Source organism: Eleutherodactylus coqui, chromosome 2 (genome assembly GCF_035609145.1).
Source record: "Eleutherodactylus coqui strain aEleCoq1 chromosome 2, aEleCoq1.hap1, whole genome shotgun sequence".
In the NCBI taxonomy this organism is placed as follows: Eukaryota; Metazoa; Chordata; class Amphibia; order Anura; family Eleutherodactylidae; genus Eleutherodactylus; species Eleutherodactylus coqui.
In genome coordinates this window covers 331,024,564-331,045,688 of record NC_089838.1, presented here as the reverse complement: position 1 = coordinate 331,045,688, position 21,125 = coordinate 331,024,564, and the positions used below count along the sequence as shown (strand labels likewise).

Here is a 21,125-nt window from a genome sequence, read left to right as displayed (position 1 = left end):
AATGTGTATGATGTGTGTCCGGAACCATTTGACCCTGAGGGTACGGTTCCAGCAGTAGGGGTGACCCAAGAAGATGGGGATAACTTTCCCTTAACAGTACTGGCGGGTGAGACGGATGTACAGGACGAAGTGGTTGCAGGGTTGCTTTTAATTCCCAGTCATTGTAACAAGACTTGTATAAAAAGTCGGCCTTTGACTTGAAGGAATGCTGCCTTTCAATAGGTGGCACTGTGGAGGAGTTATTCCATCTCCCTTATTTGCATATTACCCAGAGGAGCGTGCGTGGCCATTTGAGTCTCCTCATTTAGTTTATAGTATATAGTTGCTCTCCCTAAGGAGAAAAGAGTGTTTCTGACCCCTGACTTAGAGGTCTCACGTGCCAATTTCGGAACTGAGCAGCTCCGAGACCCTACCTTAGTAAAGGCCAGGGAAAATGTTAAAGTACTGAATGGGGAGCCTCAATTTCCAGGGGCTGATACTGTGTTTCCACACCTTGCAGTCAACCAAGAATTGTTGTATCAGGTTGACAAGGTCCGTGGGGAGGTGGTGGAACAACTGGTGGTACCTCAGTCTTATCGCAGGATGGTCTTAGACCTGGCGCACAAGCATGTGCTGGGAGGTCATCTCGGGAGCGAAAAGACTAAGGAACGCATCCTTCAGCGTTTTTTCTGGCCGGGGGTACATGGTGATGTAAAACGTTACTGTGAGTCGTGCCCGGAGTGTCAAATAACAGCTCCTATGCCCCATTACCGGAGCCCCTTAGTGCCCTTGCCCATCATAGAGGTGCCGTTCGAGCGGATCGCTATGGACCTAGTTGGGCCCTTGGTAAAGTCTGCCCGGGGTCACCAACATATATTAGTGGTTGTAGACTATGCCACCCGTTACCCCGAAGCCGTTCCTTTACGCAATACGTCATCCAAGGGTATTGCAAAGGAACTACTTCACGTTTTCCCGCACGGGCATACCAAAAGAGATCCTGACGGACCAAGGAACCCCCTTTATGTCAAAGGTCATGAAGGAATTGTGTAAACTGCTGAATATTAAGCACTTACGGACGTCTGTGTACCACCCACAGACGGATGGTCTGGTTGAGAGATTTAATAAGACCCTAAAAAGCATGCTAAAAAGGGTAGTCAATAAGGATGGGAAGGACTGGGACTGTCTGCTGCCATATTTAATGTTCTCAATCCGTGAAATCCCACAATCCTCCACTGGGTTCTCTCCCTTTGAATTTGTTTATGGTAGACATCCCCGAGGGCTCCTTGATGTAGCTAAGGAGACCTGGGAGCACGAGTCCACCCCCTACAGGAGTGTTATTGAACTCATCTCCCTCATGCAAGATCGAATTACGGCGGTCATGCTCATTGTTAGAGAACATTTACAGCAGGCTCAAGAAGCCCAAAGCCGGGTATATAACCGGTCCGCCAAGGTGAGAACCTTCAACCCTGGGGATCAGGTACTAGTGTTGGTGCCCACCCTAGAAAGTAAATTCCTAGCAAAATGGCAAGGGCCCTATGAAATAATTGAGAAAGTCGGAGAGGTAAATTATAAGGTATACCAGCCAGGTAGGCGGAAACCAGAACAGTTGTACCATGTAAACCTAATTAAGCCATGGAAGGACAGAGAAGCCCTGACTGCAGTGAGCACCCCCCATGGGGCGGTCCCAGAGGTGTGTGTATCAGGGTGCCTGTCCAAATCCCAACAACAAGAGTCGAGGGAATTTATACAACGTAATTCAGATGTGTTCTCAGATATACCAGGGCATACTGGTGTCATAAAACACGACATTATAACTGAACCAGGGGTAAAGGTTCAGTTGAAACCGTACAGGGTTCCAGAAGCCCGCAGACGAGCCATCTCAGAGGAGGTCAAGAAAATGCTAGACCTCGGGGTAATTGAGGAGTCGAAAAGCGAATGGTCCAACCCTATCATGCTGATACCAAAACCTGATGGCTCTCTGCGCTTCTGTAACGACTTCCGGAAGCTAAATGACGTGTCAAAATTTGACGCATACCCAATGCCGAGAGTGGACGAGTTAATTGAGAGACTGGGTCATGCCAGGTACTTTTCCACTCTCGACCTTACTAAAGGCTACTGGCAGGTTCCCCTTACGGAGAGCGCGAAAGAAAAGACTGCGTTTGCCACACCAGAAGGGTTGTTTCAGTACATCTGCCTACCCTTCGGTTTGCATGGAGCCCCAGCAACCTTCCAAAGATTGATGGATATCATACTCAAACCCCATCATCAATATGCGTCAGCATATTTAGATGATATCATCATCTTTAGCGAAGACTGGGACAGCCATCTACCCAAGGTACAGGCAGTACTGAACTCCCTTAGAAAAGCAGGGCTCACAGCAAACCCAAAGAAGTGCGCCATAGGCCTCGAAGAAGCACGATACCTGGGGTATGTAATAGGCAGGGGTATCATAAAACCCCAGATCAATAAAATTGAAGCCGTTCAGGACTGGCCACAACCCACTACTAAAAAGCAGGTGAGGGCTTTTTTAGGCATTGTAGGGTACTATAGGTGGTTCGTGCAGAACTTTGCTAGCATAGCAGCACCCCTAACAGACTTGACCAAGAACAGTAAGTCAGTCATTGTCAAGTGGAACCCTGACGCAGAAAAGGCGTTCCAAGAATTAAAACGGGCCCTCTGTAGACGTCCAGTGTTAGTCACACCCAATTTCAAAGGAGAATTTATTGTCCAAACAGACGCGTCCGATGTGGGACTGGGAGCCGTCCTGTCCCAAGAAGTAGAGGGAGAGGAACATCCCGTGATATATCTGAGCCGGAAGCTCACGCCCCCGGAGAAAAATTACAGCATCGTTGAGCGGGAGTGCCTAGCCATCAAGTGGGCTCTGGAATCCCTAAAGTACTACCTGCTAGGTCGGCACTTCAGGCTGATCACAGACCACTCCCCCTTAACCTGGATGTCCCAGGCAAAAGAAAGAAATGCCAGAGTCACTAGATGGTTCCGGACCCTTCAAAATTTTAGCTTTTCGGTAGAACACAGGGCCGGAAAGCTACAGGGCAATGCCGATGCCTTATCAAGGACGCATTGCATGGCGGCTAAAGGTGTCCGACCCCACAGACTCGAACAGAGGGGGAGGGTATGTGAGATGGTGACCGGCAAGGTGCTGGAGGGCAGGTATATATCACCTAGGATGCTCTCCTATGCTGTCTTGGGGAGCGCTTGGGCAGATACGTGCCACCGAGGAGCCTGGGCTCGGTGGAGGAAGCCGGCAGTATAGTGTTAGTGGCATTAAGCCACTAACACGTTGTAGTATGTAAGTGGCTCCAAGCCACATAATCCGGGCCGGCTTTTCCTGGAGTGGCCAAAGTGAAGGGTGGGACGGTCACTCCCACGTACCAGGTGGGGCTGGTACCAGGCCATATAAAGCCTGGGCCTACAGGGCCTAGGGGAGAGCTGAGACCTCTGCAGGTCTGAGAGACCTGGCTGGCTGCATGCAGGAGCCATTTTTGTGTTACCAGAGTGTAGACAGGGACGCTACCTGTTTAGTAAGTGCTCGGACGAGCAGGTTTTATTTTATGTTTGCTTGGACTAAAGACTTTATCGCAAGTGTCACTGTCTCTGACTGCTTATGCCCAGGTTGCTACCGATCCTAAACGCTAATCCCTCACAATATATATATAGACTTGGTGGCCTGATGACTTGGAATGGCTCTTGGACTTCAGGTGGCACATTTGCATGCGGGGCATGCGGAATACTATTATATCTTAAGTTATTGCTATATTGTTTCCTGGCTGCTCTCATGTGTGGGATGCTACATTACACGGTGCGGGGGACTAACATAGATCTTGTGGTGACGGGTTCCCTGCAAAATAGGCCGGTCACCGAGAGGTTAAATAAGCCCCCAGAGAAAATCCCTCTGTCTATCCCTGCAGCCCCCACATGATTGTCGGTCATCTGTATGTAGAAGCTTTGGTCTGTCTATAGAAATCTGTGATTCAGTGACATCCGGTAATTTACCCCTCTGTGTGTGAGCTGTAATGGTGCACCGGGTGCGGGGGAAGGGGCAATATTAGTAATTGTTCTATAGACATCAACCACTCATGAGGCCGCATCATCACTGCGCCATTGTTTATCCTTCTTCGTACTTTTCTCATCAATTTCTAGGTTTAGGCTATAAATGGGTTATAACAAGATCGCAGGCTATCCCCGATCCACAGGATATCCACAGAATAGGGGATAACTTGCTTATCGTGGGAGTCTCATCGCTGAGACCTAAACTGATCCTGAGAATCGTGGTCCTGTGCCTCATCCTCCTCACTGCGAGGTTACTGCACCCCCAGCAATGAAGAGGAAACTGATTGGAATGATGGTTGTGCTGATGCTTTATTTACTTTCACTTGGAATGCTGAGATATCTGAGTGCCACCCGTTTAGGTTTCTCTATCAGCCCCATTGAAATAAATGAAGTGCAGACCGTGAATGCCCCGTCAGTGCTCCATATATTCTGACCTCCACAGTAACAGGCAGAGGGGGGACACAGAAACCCAATTCTGAAGATCATCGGGGGTCTCAGCACTACCAATCAGCAGGTTATCCCTTATCCTGTGGGCTTCCTGTGGACGGGGGATAACTTGTGATCTTGGTACGACCTCTTCATCATACATATACAATTGGTTAAATCAGGTCTGCCAACCATCCAGACATTCCTGGAAAGTCCATTATAATAGCGCATGTGTTTCCAGCGTCCATTAAAAAAATAGATGTGTCTAGCATGTGAACAGGCGCACAAATCTAACCTTCCCCACCTTTTCAGACGGTCCCCACCTGGCGCACAAAAGCCAAGCTCGGGACGCCATGTCTCCCTCTCTCTGCCCCACGCTGGCTCTCTGCAAGGGAAGGTGGTGGGATGAGGAGTCCAGTAGAGGAATGGGATGGGGCGGAAGTTTAGCAAATAGCTCCGCCTTCACCCCCTCCCATTGCAATAAGTCAGCAAGGAGCAGAAAGGAGGAGAGAAGGGGGAGGGAGTTTAGCAGTCACACTTCTAAACTCCCCCCCCCCCCAATCCCTTCTTCTGCCGCTGTCATTGGCTTCCATAGGAGTCTATGGCAGCGGCCATATTCCAGCTAGAAAGATAGTTCCTGAACTATCTTTCCTGGTCAGTATAAAAGCACCCGGCACTATATTGGCTGGCCGGGCGCTTTTACGCCACAGGAATATATCCGTGTGATCTGATGCATTGGAATCCAATGCATCAGATAGTAGCGTATATCGGCCAGCCGTGAAAACTCAGGCAGGATTCACACGAGCGTCTATCGACCGAACTGTAATTTATCTCCTTGCATCCTCAGTTTATCGAAGTTGCAAGGATTGTGCTTATAGAAAGTGAGATAAACTTCCTTCTTATAAGTGATTTCACACAGGCGACAAAACACAGATTTTCGCCTTATGCGATAGTCCGTAAAAAAGCAGATTAGGAAATCAATGATTTACAATGGTTCCCTTCCCATTAGCGATACTGATGTGAAATGGAGGGGATATAAAGTCGTGCAGGCCCTCTCTGCGATGTGCGATTTTTCTTTTAATCTCCCATGTTTCCCTAAGGAGGCTTTTTTATATCGTATCGCAATGCAACCAACAAGCAATACGATTATAACATTAGAAAGTCCCACTGACTTTTGCAATTAAAAAATGCTGCGATTTTAGACTGGGTTCTCACACGCCGGAATCTCGTCGGAAAACTCACGGTTTGGCCGCAGCGAAAAAACGCGGAAAAGCACTGCTTCAAAACCCACAGCACTTAGCCGCAGGTTTTAAAGTGGCTCGGCCGCTCACTTTTTCCCTGCGGCCAGCGCTCCTATAGAGGAGAGGGTGGCCGCAGCGGAAGAAGAAAAAAAATGAACATGCTGCCGTGGCGGATTTGCCTTCCCGTGTGGACGAGATTTCTGAGAAATCTCGTCCACATGAGCGGATAATTCCAGGATTAGCGGCGGCAGGCGGATCTGCCGCAGTGAAATTCCAGACGGAATTTCCGCCGCAAATCTGCCCAGTGTGAACCCCGGCTTATCGTGAGCGGCAGCGATGCAAGATTATTCTCCATAAAAAGCATTGCAGACAGATGCCCAAAATCGCAGGAACAAGGATTTGATTTTGGCGCGATTTTCTCGCCGGTGTGGAATAAGCCTATCAATGTAATCCTGGTTTCTGATAATCGCATACAGACGTCACATCTTCTCCTAAGGCTCTCGTAGTCTCCTTATATAATTCTGAAGATCATCGGGGGTCTCAGCACTACCTATCAGCAGGTTACCCCTATCCTGTGGGCTTCCTGTGGACGGAGGATAACTTGTGATCTTGGTATGACCTCTTCATTACACTTATACAATTTTTTAAATCAAGGCTGCCAACCTTCCAGAAATTGAAAGCCCATAATAATAGCGCACGTTTTTTCCAGCTTCCATGAAATAAATAGATGTGTCTGTGATTATTTTGAGGCTGTTCACACTTCAGCCAGTTATTACGGCTGTAATTATTGCCATTGTCCAGCTCACAGTAACTGCTGGTAATGAGATCATATCAGTATCCGACTACAGACAGCAATCACTTATAGTCATTATTAGGATGGTTTTCCAATGTGTCCGAAATAAATGTTGGTTATCTGTGATTTTTGGATTATGTGTCCATAAAAAGGAATAATTCAGGTTGACAGCCCAGATATACAATAAATGTAAGATAAATGTCTCCTGGATATAATCTTCTTCCCATCATGTTAGCACTTACCTTCCTCTAACTGGGGTTCATCTTCCCGCATCTTCAGGTCATTGATAACACGAGGATTGTGCTTGTAGAAAGTGCGATAAACTTCCTCCTTATCCCAGTAATCCCGGTCTCTAATAATCTCATACAGACGTCTCATCTTCTCCTCAGGCTCTCCTCGTCTCATTATATTATCCCGCTCTTCCACTGTCAGCCGACGCTTACGGAACAGATCATCTACGACTGGATCTACATTTGTTATTCTGTGAATTAGATCCTCTCTGTGTCGGTCTATAAAGTGACCTCCAGCTGTAGAGACAAATACAAGAATCACACAAAGGGGAAAGGGTTAATCTAATGTCATGATGTCATTGTAGCGCAGATGATGTCAGTGATGCCGGCAGAGAAGGACATTCTGTCTACATGTGAGGGGGGGGGGGGGGGGGACAACAGGACAGGATGGCGCGGCAGCGGACAGACCAGATTATGGTTATATTATTAATAACTCTCCTGAACTGACCCCGGAATACTCTTCCTGCTCCGTGGGACGGCCGGTACCGGAACGCTGCATAATAACCTGGACCGCAAGTCACACTTACAGTGTTAGAGCTTTCAGAAAGGCACTCTAATCCCAACTGAATCATTAGGTCTCCATCAGGATATTACATACTAAATGTTTCCAGGTCGGTGGCATTGCACTATCCTCGTGGCCATAAGATCCATGGGTATAAAACAATGGTATAAAACTGCAATTAATACAGACCATCTCCCTCATTCCTTAATAGATTCAAAGCTCCGCCTCCTCACAGACTGCACGCACGATACGAGTGAAAGGTACATTAAAACAGCAAACCATCATCTTCATATCATAGCTTCCCCTTAGTGGGTTGTGCCTCTACAAAGTGCCCATGAATAACCCCCATATTACCAGTACGCATCATTAGCATATAAACACATAGTAACCCTCAGATTAACGGTTACGTGTGTCCGTCACAGTCTACAATGTCAATAAAGTGTGAGTTCACAGGTCAGTCATTCGAGGCCGGTCTCACGTCTTGCATCTGTGCATCAGATACACCATGCCGTCCTCTTTCGGGACTGAGTCCCATGTGGAAAGGGAGCCTTTCTCTCCTTCCACGTGGTCTGGGTCTTTCTCTGAAGCATGGCTTTTTCCTGTACTTTGTGACCCCTTGGTCATCAGGTTATCAAAAATGGTATTACTATCAAGAATGTTGTACCTATTTGGAACTCGTTCCTTTACAAGAAATAAGGTGGCCTATCAGTACCTAACCTCCTTAGCTATTACAAGCCAGCCTGTTTAGCCCAAATTCCACCAATTTATGCAGGACCTAACTTCCCATTATGGGTTTTCATAGAAATGACGCAATTATGTCCCTATTATTGGCCTGCTCTGGGCCAGGTCCACCCTTCCAACTAGTCTCTGAAATACAGCCCCACTCTAATTTTTTACCATTTTGCTATGGCATCAGGCCCGATTCAAGATGACTCCTGCTCCGTTCTGGCCCATACCCTCTGACCCTGGTCCTGTCTAACCCAGCAGTGCCTCTAGGACAAATAGTTACAAGCTTTATCTGGTGGCAGATTAAGAACATAACTACCCCATATGACTTCTTATTTTATGGTAGGCTTATCTCACTATCCTCTTTAAGAAACCATTTCCAACCTTGCCCAACAGAGTGGTGGAGAATAACTCAGGTATTTCACTTTTGGTCCCCCCTTGTACCCAGAGAATCTAAAGTGGACTTGAACCCACTGGAGGTACTATGCAAATACTGCCCAATTTACCCAGGCACATTGTCACATCTATGCAACACACTAAATAAAACACAACAAAATAAATGACCCTATATGACCCAATGGGAATCAGACTTAAATGCCTCTTTAACTATAGAATGATGGTGCCACTGCAGTGAGAGCCTGAGCAAAAATTGTTGCCAAGATAGTCTTACAGAGATATCCTTAAAGGTTCTACGTAGAGTATATTTAGTGCCATCCCATTTTTATGGCATCTATCCCGAAATCTCCTACCTGTGCTTTAGGGGATAAAAACATTGGCTCTCATCTACACATTTGGTGGTTCTGCCCTATAATGCAAGACTTTCGGAAAAAGGTTACTCACCTTATTTCCTCTGTCACAGGAACTTCCCTTGGATTTTATCCGTTAGTGCTACTATTAGACAACAAACCCCAAAAGATATGCACCGCCCCCTTTAATCCCTTCCCACTGTAGGACATACAGTTACATCCTGCAGGGTGGGGTATGTATGACGAGAGATCGCCATCTCATCATACATCGCGGATGCAGGCTGTTTATTATAGCCGACACCCGGCGGCAACAGCTCTGACCGGCCACGTGGCCGATCAGGGTTATTAATCCTTTAAATGCTGCTGTCAATTCGGACAGCAGCACTTAAATCTCTGCAGTGGGACCTCAAGTTAATGGTTAGGTGTGTCCGTCACAGTCTGCAAAGTCCATAAAGTGTGAGCACACAAGTCCTGTCCTTCCATGAGGTCTCTGTGTTTTTCCGACTCATGGCTTATTCCTCTACTCCATGACTTCTTGCTCATCAAGGTCCTCCCAGTGTCCACAACATCTAACCTCTGTCAGTGTCACCGTAGAACTTCGGTCCATCAGACTTTCTGTTGGGTCTCCAACATGGACACCACAATACATAAAAGTCCTCCTCATGTGCTGTTTCCCAAGTATGGGGACGGCAGCCCGGTAACTGATCCCAAACCTCTCTGCACTCTCTCAACTTCTCCGATGTTGCTGGGCTCCTGATGATGTAGAGCAGCTCACAGTCACTGCTATTCTGTCTTTCTGCTCACAGATAAACAGATTCAGTGTATGTGTTGTCCACAAACCTGCTAGTAACTTGTGTGGCGGTCAAAGGCAGACCTCTTAGGAAGGGGAAAACAGTGGGAGATTAAGGTGGTTGTCACCAGTGGCTCAGCCGTTCCTCCCCAACACACCAAAACATGGTCTGGCCCGGCAGCGCACAGTAGTAAAAGTAATAACGGTAGTGATAAATGTAGAAATTCTAATGTTCTTATGAAACCAATACCTTTTTGAGTGATCCTTCTGGTAGCAATAAAATGAAGAGTCCACATCAGATTTGATAAAGTAAACCGAAGGTACACAGTTTACGAAAAAATTTCACAGCAACACGACAAATCCAACTTTGAAATGCAGCATAAGACACAAGCTTCTCAGGTATAGCCGGTAATAACAGTTCTTTCTCATCTGATTCTACCCTAAAGAATGAGTTCATTAAACCACAGCAAACATCTGTGGTATTGAGAGGTTATTTGGGGAAGACTGAAGGGAATAAAGCAGTCTCTCTTAGATGCACTTTCTCTTACTCTTTCAAGATTAGATAAGCTCACCATTAAGGATAGAAAACCATACACAGACAGCTGTTTCAGGGTTTTTGCCCCTCATCAGCGTGCAGTAAGTTTCTGGCTTGGCTGATGAGAGGGCTCTGACGTGGGTCAAAAGGGTTGTCATCCCTCTTTAAGGTGAGCACCTAAAAACAGTGTGGAGATACCTATGGTGTGAGTGGGCTGGGAGGGGGCATTGTCTCTCCCAATGACAGCACCCAGAAGGGGTGTGAAAAGACACCTGAAAGGTGAGGTAGGAGACTTATAAGGCGATGCACGCTCATCTGGGTATTTATGCTAATAAGGAAAACAAAGTAACCTAGAAATCAAACAATTATACTATCTTCCAAGACATTAGGTGCCTGATGAAGTCATAAAAGGACGCGGTGCTAGCCTAACTCATTTAAATATATTGCAAAATTATAACTGTGTCTGGGTTGGGAGACATACAACAGACATAAAACACCACCAAAATCAGTGGGTGAGGATGACTTTCTCCTAATGTGTATGGGGGGCCTTTAGTGTTTAAAAACTGCATCCATCTGTATGCTTACGGTGGTCACTAAGAGGTTTTAGGCGAGCCTGCCATCTTTTTATAGTGGCTTGGTCTGTGTGAAGCATAGGAGGAGCTGACGCTTGTCTATTTAATGACAGCTGAGCTCCTGCTCTTACAGCTGGGACTGGAGAAACCGTCAAATTAGAAATGGGATTTCAGATTTCCATTCTTACCCCTGACTTTTGGTAGTTTTACTTCTCTCCACATCCTGTCCTTCACTTCCAAGTCTGTGATGAGATGTTTGTTGAGTCTTCTGAGTGTGATATAAGCCTTATACTTCCCAGCGTCCTCCCAGTGACTGATGACGTCACACAGCTCTTCCATCTTCTTCCAGTTTGTCGGCTTTTTCACCACATCATCATACTGTTCCTGGGTCAGTAGCTTCTGGTCCCGGAGATCACGAAGAACTGGATCCACATCTGTTATCCGAATAACAAGATCTGATCGGTGACGATCTATAAAGGTTACCCCGAGTCCTGTGGGAGAGAATCATGGGAGAAGGACACAAGGTCGTTACATTCTGGATGGTTCTAGATATTTGTGCTACTACTGTATTTCTTTAAAGGGCTTTTCCTGTTTTCCAGCCTACGATACAATGTATTTATATAGGATCTGTCCGTCTCCAGACTCATCAGATTAGTAATTACTTAGATTCTACATGAAATAAACACGCTGCAGTGTCTTTTGATAGAGCTTTGCACTGCGCTATTCCTCTGCTATTCCTCCTGGAAATGTATAATTATATAGAAAATGGGATCTGGGATTCTAAGAAAACCTGTTCCACAATAGTTACAATATATTATGAGGAATTCAAGCATTTGCTGACATTTTAATGACCAGCAATAATTTCATGGAAGGAGGCACCATTATTAATTGATGCCACTGAGAGGGCATTATTAGTAATTGGGGACATAGAGGGGGGCACATATTTAGTATGGCCCTATTACTACGGGGAAATACTGAGAGGGGGTGAGGTTACAGGATTAGGAGAGTCTGTTGCAATGAGCTGCAGCTTGAAGTAGTATTCATGGCATCTAGGCCCAGATGGGCAGGAGAAACGGATGTCACCAATATACACTGAATGGGATAATGCTAGGGAAAAGTGATATTGAAAAAGACCTGGGGGTACTAGTGGACTGTAGACTAAAATCGAGCAATCAATGCCGGTCAGCTGCTGCATTAATTAAAGCAAATAAAGTCTTGGGGTGCAATAAGAGAGATATAGGGGCGAGGGATGAGAACATTATCCTCCCACTATATAAGGCACTTGTCAGGCCCCACATGGAATACTGCATACAGTTCTGGTCACCGGTGCTCAGGAAAGATGTTACAGTGCTGGAGGGGGTCCAAAGAAGAGCAACTAAACTAATACATGGAATGACGGGACTGGAATATCTGGAGAGGCATCAAAACTGGGATTATTCATCCTGGAGAAAAGATGGCTAAGGGGCGACCAAATAACTATGTATAAATACATGAGGGGACAATACAAGGATCTCTCCCAGGATCTGTTTATACCCAGGACTGCGACGGTAACAAGAGGGCATCCGCTACGTCTAGAAGAAAACAGGTTTCATCACCAACATAGAAAAGGGTTCTTTACTGTAAGAGCAGTGAGACTGTGGAAGAGGCCGGGCTTTATATATATGCTGACTTGGAAGGCTGATCACTTGGAACGGCTCTTAGACTTCAGGCGGCACATTTGCACGCGGGGCACGAAGAATAAAATTATATTTTCAGTTATTGCTATATTGTTTCCCGGCTGCTCCCATGTGGGGGTGCTATATTACACGGTGCGGGGGACTAACATGGATCTTGTGGTGACGGGTTCCCTGTAAGGTGTAAATAGGCCGGTCACTACGGTGCTAAAGAAGCCCCCAGAGAATACCCCTCTGTCTATCCCTGCAGCCCCCACATGATTGTCATCTGTATATAGAAGCTTTGGTCTGTCTATAGAAATCTGTGATTTCGTGACATCCGGTGATTTACCCATCTGTGTGTGAGCTGTAATGGTGCCCTGGGTGCGGGCGAGGGAAGGGGCAATATTAGTAATTGTTCCATAGACATCAACCACTCATGAGGCCGCATCATCACTGCGCCATTGTTTATCCTTCTTCATACTTTTCTCATTAATTTCTAGGTTTAGGCTATAAAGGGGTTGTAACAAGATCACAGATTATTCCCCGTCCACAGGATAGTACAGGGGATAATATGCTGATTGGTGGGGTCTCATTACAGAGACCCCTACTGAATCTGAGAACTGTGGTCCTGTGCCTCCATTCACCTGGCTGTAAAGTTATTGCACCCCCCAGCAGTGAAGAGGAGACTGATTGGAGCGATGTTTGTGCTGATGTGCTCAGATATCCGAGCGGTACCCGTTTGAAGTGCAGACCGTGCACGCCCCATCAGAGCTCCATATATTCTGATGTCACTGCAGGGCAGGAGTGACCCCCACAGTAACAGGCAGAGGGAGGATATAGGACCCCCATTCTGAAGATCATCGGGGGTCTCAGCACTACCTATCAGCAGGTTATCCCCTATCCTGTGAGCTTCCTGTGGACGGGGGATAACTTGTGATCTTGGTACGACCTCTTCATTACACTTTTACAATTTTTTAAATCAAGGCTGCCAACCTTCCAGACATTGAAAGCCCACAAAAATAGCGCACGTTTTTTCCAGCTTCCATGAAATAAATAGATGTGACTGTGATTATTTTGAGGCTGTTCACACTTCAGCCGGTTATTATGGCTGTAATTCTTGTCATTGTCCAGCTCACAGTAACTGCTGGTAATGAGATCATATCAGTATCCGACTACAGACAGCAATCACTTATAGTCATTATTAGGATGGTTTTCCGATGTGTTCGTAAAAAGTGTTGGTTGTCCGTGATTGTTCAGAAAAAGGAAAAAAAAATTGCGTTGACAGCCCAGATATAAATGTAAGATAAAGGTCTCCTGGATATAATCTTCTTCCCATCATGTCAGCACTTACCTTCCTCTAACTGGGGTTCGTCTTCCTGCATTTCGATGATGTAAGGATTGTACTTGTAGAAAGAGTTATAAACTTCCTCCTTATCCCGGTAATCTTGCTCTCTGATAATCTCATACAGACGTCTCATCTTCTCCTCAGGCTCTCTTGGTTTCCTTATATAATGCCAATGGCCCATTCTCAGCAGACGCTTATGGAACAGATCATCTACGACTGGATCTACATCTGTTATTCTGTGAATTAGATCCTCTCTGTGTCGATCTATAAAGTGACCTCCAGCTGTAGAGACAAATACAAGAATCACACAGAGGGGAAAGGGTTAATCTAATGTCATGATGTCATTGAAGGACAATCTGTCTACATGTGGGGGGTGGTGGTGGGACAACAGGACAGGATGGCGCGGCAGCTGACAGACCAGATTAACTTTATATTAATAAACTCTCCTGAACTGACCCCGGAATACTATTCCCGCTCCGTAGGACGTCCCGTACCGAGTTTACTGAAAGGCACTCAAACCCCAACCCTCCTCTCACCCCCGAATATTTTCGCCCGAGTAGGCAGTTACACGAAAAAAGTGATGCTTGTTCGAATAATTGCTCTAAACGAGCCTGCTCGCTCATCTCTACAGATTTTAATGAACTCAGAAATAGGCTAGGAAGAATCCAATGGCTGGATGTCCTTAAGGACAGAAATGTCCAAGAAGGTTGGGAATATTGCAAAATGAGATTCTTAAAGCACAATCGTTAACAATCCCTAAAAGAAGGAAGAATGGGAAGCATTTAAAGAGACCCGGATGGATGAACACAGAACTTGTACACATGTTAAAAACAAAGAAAATATGTTTATCAAACGGAAAGAGGGAGAAATATCTAAAGAAGAATATAATGGGGTCTGCAGAAACTGTAGGGCAAGTGTCAGGAAAGCTAAAGCTGATAATGAATTGAGGCTTGCAACAGAGACCAAAAGCAATGCAAAAGGATTTTGGGGGTATGTCAAAAGCAAAAGAAGAATCAAAGATGCTACTGGATGCTTACAGGATGAAAAAGGTGAATTGGTTAAGAATGATGTTGAGAAGGCCGAACTTTTAAATTCCTATTTTGTTTTCTCTCAGAAAGTAGATGGAACATCAACTGATTTTCCCTGTGCTATTGGAGGAATAAAAGAATGCAGGCTCTGTAAGCAGAGAGATGGTGAGGGAACACATAGCTAACTTAAATGAACTCAAGTCTCAAGGTCCAGATGAATTACATCCTAGGATACTAAAGGAAGCAGCAGAGGTAATTGCTGAACCACTCGCCATAATCTTTGAAAATTCCTGGAGAACAGGAGAAGTTCCAGAAGATTGGAAAAGGGCAAATGTTGTCCCTATCTTCAAAAAAGGGAAGAAGGTGGATCCAAGAAACTACAGACCTGTGAGCCTGACTTCCATACTGGGAAAGATCTTTGAACAAATTATTAAACAGCATGTATGCAAGTAATTGGATAAAAATGGAGTAATTAACCAGAGCCAGCATGGGTTTGTAACAAGCAAGTCATGCCAGACAAATCTAATTTCCTTCTATGACAGAATCACCGACTGGGTTGATCAGGGAAATTCGGTAGATATAGTATATCTTGACTTTAGTAAAGCATTTGAAAAAGTATCTCATACCATACTTATTGAAAAAATGACAAAATAGGGAATTGACAAGGCAACTGTTAGATAGATTCACAACTGGCTGAGTGATCGTACTCAAAGAATCATCATAAATGGCTGCACATCCAAGTGGAAGAATGTATCAAGTGGGGAACCACAAGGCTCTGTCCTATGCCCAGTGTTGGTCAACATTTTTATAAATGATATGGAGGAGGGAATTGATGGGAAACTGACCAAATTTGAAGCTGGCAGAAAGCTAGGAGGGATATGAGGGGGTGCTGATAAGTCTTTGGCTTTGTGTTCTTTTTTTGTTTCTATGGTAACGAATGTAACATTACATGAAAGCCTTATGTGTCTAATATATGGTTTCAAAATTTTGTGTTTGTAGCTTATGTTCTAAGCGTGTAGGAAAACAAAATGGCGAAGTCTAAGACGATGTTCACAGCAAATGAAAGCAGAGGAGTGATAAAATTGTTGTTTCTGCAAGGAAAGTCCGCAAAGGATATTTATGGTGATATGTCGCAGACATTGGGTGATCAACGCCCCTCATATTCTACAGTTAAGAACTGGGTTGCCAGATTTAAAAACGGGCCACTTCAGCACCAATGATGAGGAACATCCTGGATGACCGAGAGAGGTTGTTGTTCCGGAGATCGTCGATGCTGCGCACAACCTCATACTGGAGAATTGGCCATCTTTAGCTAAAGGAATAGCAGACGTCATGAGGATTTCTGGTGAACGTGTTTGTGTCATTATCCATGAACATCTGAACATGAAGAAGCTATCTGCAAAGTGGGTCCCCAAATGTTTGACAACAGATTGGAAAAGCATGCGAGTGAAAACTTCCCGGTCCATTTGTCAGCGTTTCCGGACTGATAAGAACTTCCTGGATCGACCGGTCACTATGGATGAGACCTGGATTTATTTGTATGACCCTGAAACCAAGGAACAGTCAAAACAGTGGAGGCACAGTGGTTCTTCTCACCCAAAGATGTTCAGGGTGCAAAAATCAGCCACTAAGGTGATGGCGTCTGTGTTCTGGGATAAGGAGGGTGTGCCGCTAGTGGACTACCTTCAAAATGGTTCCACCATCAATGCAAGGTATTACATTGAAATTTTGGACCAAATGAAGGTAGCTCTGAAGGCCGATTGGTGCGGCAAGCTGTCCAAAGGAAACTTGTTCCTGCAAGACAACACCTCCGCTCACACTGCACAAGCAACCACGGCAAAACTGGTGGAGCTAGGCTTCCAGCTGGTTGACCACCCACCTTATTCACCAGATCTAGCTCCCTCCGATTATCATCTGTTTCCAAACCTGAAGTAACACCTCAAGGGTACCAAATTTCACACCATTTCTGATGCCATGGCTGCTACGGATGACTGGTTTGAGGCACAACCGAAATCCTCCTTTTTGCAAGACTTACAGAACTTAAAATACCAATATAAGAAGTGTGTTGACATCAGTGGAGAGTATATGGAATAAAGGTAAAGTTTCATCTTCCTATCTCGTTTCTCTCTGGGTAAAGCCAAAGACATATCAGCAGCCCCTCGTAGCTAACACTAGAGAAGAGAGAGAGAGTATTCAAAAAGATCTAGAAAAGCTTGCAGAGTGGGCAGCGACTAACAGAATTGTATTTAACAAGGAGAAATACAAAGTCCTACATCTGGGCAAGAAAAATGAAGAAAGCACATACAGAATGGGAGGAACCGGGCTAAGCAGCAGCACATGTGAAAAAGACTTGGGTATACTAATAGATCACAGACTGAACATGAGTCAACAATATGATGCAGCAGCCAAAAAGGCAAACACAATTCTGGGATGTATTAAGAGAAGCATAGAGTCTAGATCACGTGAAGTAATTATCCCCTTTTCCTTAGTCAGACCTCATCTGGAATACTGTGTCCTGTTCTTTGCACCCCACTTTAAAAAATACATTGACATACTGGAGCAAGTTCAGAGAAGAGTTACCAAGATGGTGAGCGGTCTGCAAATCATGTCCTATGAGGAACGGGTAAAGGATCTGGGAATGTTTAGCTTGCAGAAGAGAAGGCTGAAAGGAGACTTAATAGCTGTCTACAAATATCTGAAGGGCTGTCACAGAGCAGAGGGATCAGCCCTATTCTCATCTGCACACGGAAAGACTAGAAGCAATGGGATGAAACTAAAAGGGAGGAGACACAGATTAGATATTAGACAGTGAGGGGATCAATGAGTGGAACAGGTTACCACAGGAGGTGGTGAGTTCTCCTTCAATGGAAGTGTTCAAACAAAGGCTGGACAAATATCTGTCTGGGATGATTTAGTGATGCTACATTGAGTAGGGGGTTGGACCCGATGACCCTGGAGGTCCCTTCCAACTCTACCATTCTATGATTCTATGATATGAAGTGCCAACTGTGCATGCCAGTATCAGTGGGGGTCTCATCAATGAGACCCTCACCGATCAGCAAGTTACCCACTATCCTCTGGGCTTCCTGTGGACGAGGGAAAACTTGTGATCTTGGTACGATCCCTTCATCATACCTATACACTTGTTTAAATCAAGGCTGCCAACCGCCCAGAAATTCCTTGGCAGGCCATAAAAATAGCGCACGTTCTTCCAGCATCCATGAAATAAATAGATGTGTCTGTGATTATTTTGAGGCTGTTCACACTTCAGCCGGTTATTATGGCTGTAATTCTTGTCATTGTCCAGCTCACAGTAACTGCTGGTAATGAGATCATATCAGTATCCGACTACAGACAGCAATCACTTATAATCATTATTAGGATGGTTTTCCAATGTGTCCGTAAAAAATGTTGGTTATTTGTGAATTTCCATAAAAAGAAAAAATTCCAGGTTGACAGCCCAGATATAAATGTAAGATAAATGTCTCCTGGATATAATATTCTTCCCATCATGTTAGCACTTACCTTCCTCTAACTGGGATTCATCTTCTCGCATCTTCAGGTCAATGATGACACGAGAATTATAATCATAGAAAGAGTGATAAACTTCCTCCTTATCCCGGCCTCTGATACTCTCATACAGACGTCTCATCTTCTCCTCAGGCTCTCCTGGTCTCATTATATAATCCCGCTTTTCCACTGTCAGCAGATCATTACGGTACAGATCATCTATGACTCGATCTACATATGTTATTCCATGAATTAGATCCTCTTTGTGTCGGTCTATAAAGTGACCTCCAGCTGTAGAGACAAATACAAGAATCACACAGAGGGGAAAGGGTTAATCTAACGTCATGATGTCATTGTAGAGCAGATGATGCCAGATATAAATGTAAGATAAATGTCTTCTAGATATAATACTCTTCCCATCATGTTAGCACTTACCTTTCTCTAACTGGGATTCATCTTCCTGTATATTCAGGTCATCGATGACACGAGGATTGTGCTTGTAGAGAGAGTGATAAACTTCCTCCATTTTACGATCATACCGGTGTTTGATAATCACATACAGACGTCTCATCTTCTCCTCGGGGTGTCTTGGTCTCATTATATTATCCCGCTCTCCCCCTGTCAGCAGATCCTTACGGTACAGCTCATTTACGACTGGATCTACATTTGTTATTCTGTGAATTAGATCCGCTCTGTGTCGGTCTATAAAGTGACCTCCAGCTGTAGGGACAAATACAAGAATCACACAGAGGGGAAAGGGTTAATCTAACGTCATGATGTCATTGTAGAGCAGATGATGTCAGTGATGCCGGCAGAGAAGGACATTCTGTCTACATGTGGCGGGTGATGGTGGGACAACAGGACAAGATGGCGCAGCAGCGGACAGACCAGATTATGGTTATATTAATAGACTTTCCTGAACTGACCCCAGAATACTCTTCCCGCTCCGTAGGACGGACGGTACCAGTACCACAAGGGTAGTTCTAGTTTAGGCAAGGCGCTCAGCCAATCAGAGCCAGCACTCGATGAACCAATCACAGCTAGTCATTGAATGAAGTGTTGTAATAAACAGTTGGGCAGCAGCAAACGTGCAGCATATGTGGTTAAATCAGGAGCAACAGCCAGGTCAGGGATGCCCCATGCAGTATTGGATGCAAGTATGGATGCCCGTAGTTCCACACCAAGTGATCATCACGTATTTGCCCTTGCCTCCACCCAGCTCACCCCAGCCTGCTGCGCGGACATTATACAAGTAATAATCATCTCAAATCCTGATGTTTCAGTGCAATTAACTGTGATAACAGATCTTCCTGATGAGACTTGTTATGAGTGAAGAATACAGGCATGTGATTGGCTGATTGTCACAGCGGCTGTAACATAAATGGACCAGCAGCCCCCTCTATAAGTACATTACGGTGACATGTCATTTATGTGATGGCTCTTACCTATAAACGTTGTTTTTCCCAGTTCTCGTCTTCTAGTATCCACTGTGAATATATAACCAGGAATGTCACAGGTTACTCTTCCAGAACAGTATACAGGAATCAGGAGAAATAAATATATGCATTTGTGTCATAAAGGAAAACTGAGGACAAGGGAAGAAAAAAGAAAATGCGACTGTCTCTCCACTATCAGTGCAGCGGGGCTGTCCGTCATCATCAGTGACCGGGCCGGAAATGCCATAGCCAGCTTCACTCTCATTGAAATCAGTGTGAGACAAAGTCAGCTATTACACTACCGGCACTTCCACCTGTAACAGCGGGTCGGATGTGGAACTGTAACAGCGGGTCGGATGTGGAACTGTAACAGCTGCATCAACTCTCACTGCTTTCAATGGGAATCAGGACGGCTTTGGCACTTCTGCTCGTGTCCCCTATAATGATGTCTGGCCCCACTGCACTGACAGTGGGCTGGGCAATCAGCTGCTCGTTGGGGATCCCAAGAGGCAAGTGATTGACTATTGATGACATTTCTTCAGGATACATCATCAATAGTTTTGTCTAGAAAACCCCTGTAAATTCCCATCCATCTAATAAAATGACTCTGCTGACTCTGTCCCAGTCTATTTAGCAAACTGACAAGTGAGCTGCAGAGAACAGAAATGATCAGCCTGTTGTGCGCTTTCTAGTAGCCAGTGTGAAAGTTGCAATATCCTCAAAATGGTATATTCACTTTAATAAATAAATGGCAAAAAGGTGGAGACTCGTCTATTTTATTAGTAGACCTAACTCCATCTCTCAGTATGTGATGGTAAATATGGCCACAGCCAATTTAGGGAGGCGTTACATTGGTATTATAATTCAGTGGGGTCTTCTAGTCAGGTTGGAATTTTTAAACGTTGATCCAGGAATTATTCTGACTGACATTATGGAGTTGGGAAGGAATTTTTTCCCTCAAGCAGACTAATTGAATTTTGCCTCATTGGGTTTTGTTTTTTTTTGCCATCGCCTGGATCAACAAAGAAGGTTGTGGAAACAGGTTGAACTAGATAGACATTATCTCCCTTCAGCCTAACATACTATGTTATCTGCTATGAGAGATGACCGTATACAGGTTTTTCTCAATACTTGGAAACCATGGTCTGACTATCTAAACATTCTGATTATGGTACGACTACTGACTTTATAGGAAACATCTCCCTGAGACACACTGGAAGGCAGAGAAGTGTTATTTATACCTTACCTATAATACCTAAATTATGAATAAGAATTAACCTACTGAAGATAAAATAATGAGTGGAAACCTGTTTGCTGTTACATGCCTATTTGTTTGTTTGACAAATGCTTACACCACTACGATGATAGCTTTAAACAGGTCTATGAATATATAAAAACCCCAAATAAAACTCTTTGAAACTAAATTCCCAACCCACTAATGAGATGACTCTGCTGACTCTATCTCAGTCTATACGGCAAA

General features: G+C 44.9%; 1 protein-coding gene across 1 annotated transcript in view; it reads right to left on the bottom strand.

The window, feature by feature from the left end:
* Nucleotides 1-20,194, bottom strand: part of LOC136610335 (uncharacterized) — a 93,915-nt gene extending 73,721 nt beyond the window's left edge. The window contains exons 1-7 of the mRNA XM_066589565.1: nucleotides 20,035-20,194; nucleotides 19,655-19,696; nucleotides 18,645-18,929; nucleotides 18,225-18,500; nucleotides 13,678-13,953; nucleotides 10,860-11,162; nucleotides 6,753-7,037 (exon numbers count right to left, since the gene is read on the bottom strand). Coding sequence (XP_066445662.1) covers nucleotides 6,753-7,037; nucleotides 10,860-11,162; nucleotides 13,678-13,953; nucleotides 18,225-18,500; nucleotides 18,645-18,929; nucleotides 19,655-19,696; nucleotides 20,035-20,194 — 1,627 coding nt within the window. The remainder of the gene's footprint in view (nucleotides 1-6,752; nucleotides 7,038-10,859; nucleotides 11,163-13,677; nucleotides 13,954-18,224; nucleotides 18,501-18,644; nucleotides 18,930-19,654; nucleotides 19,697-20,034) is intronic.
* Between the last annotated feature and the right edge of the window lie 931 nt (nucleotides 20,195-21,125).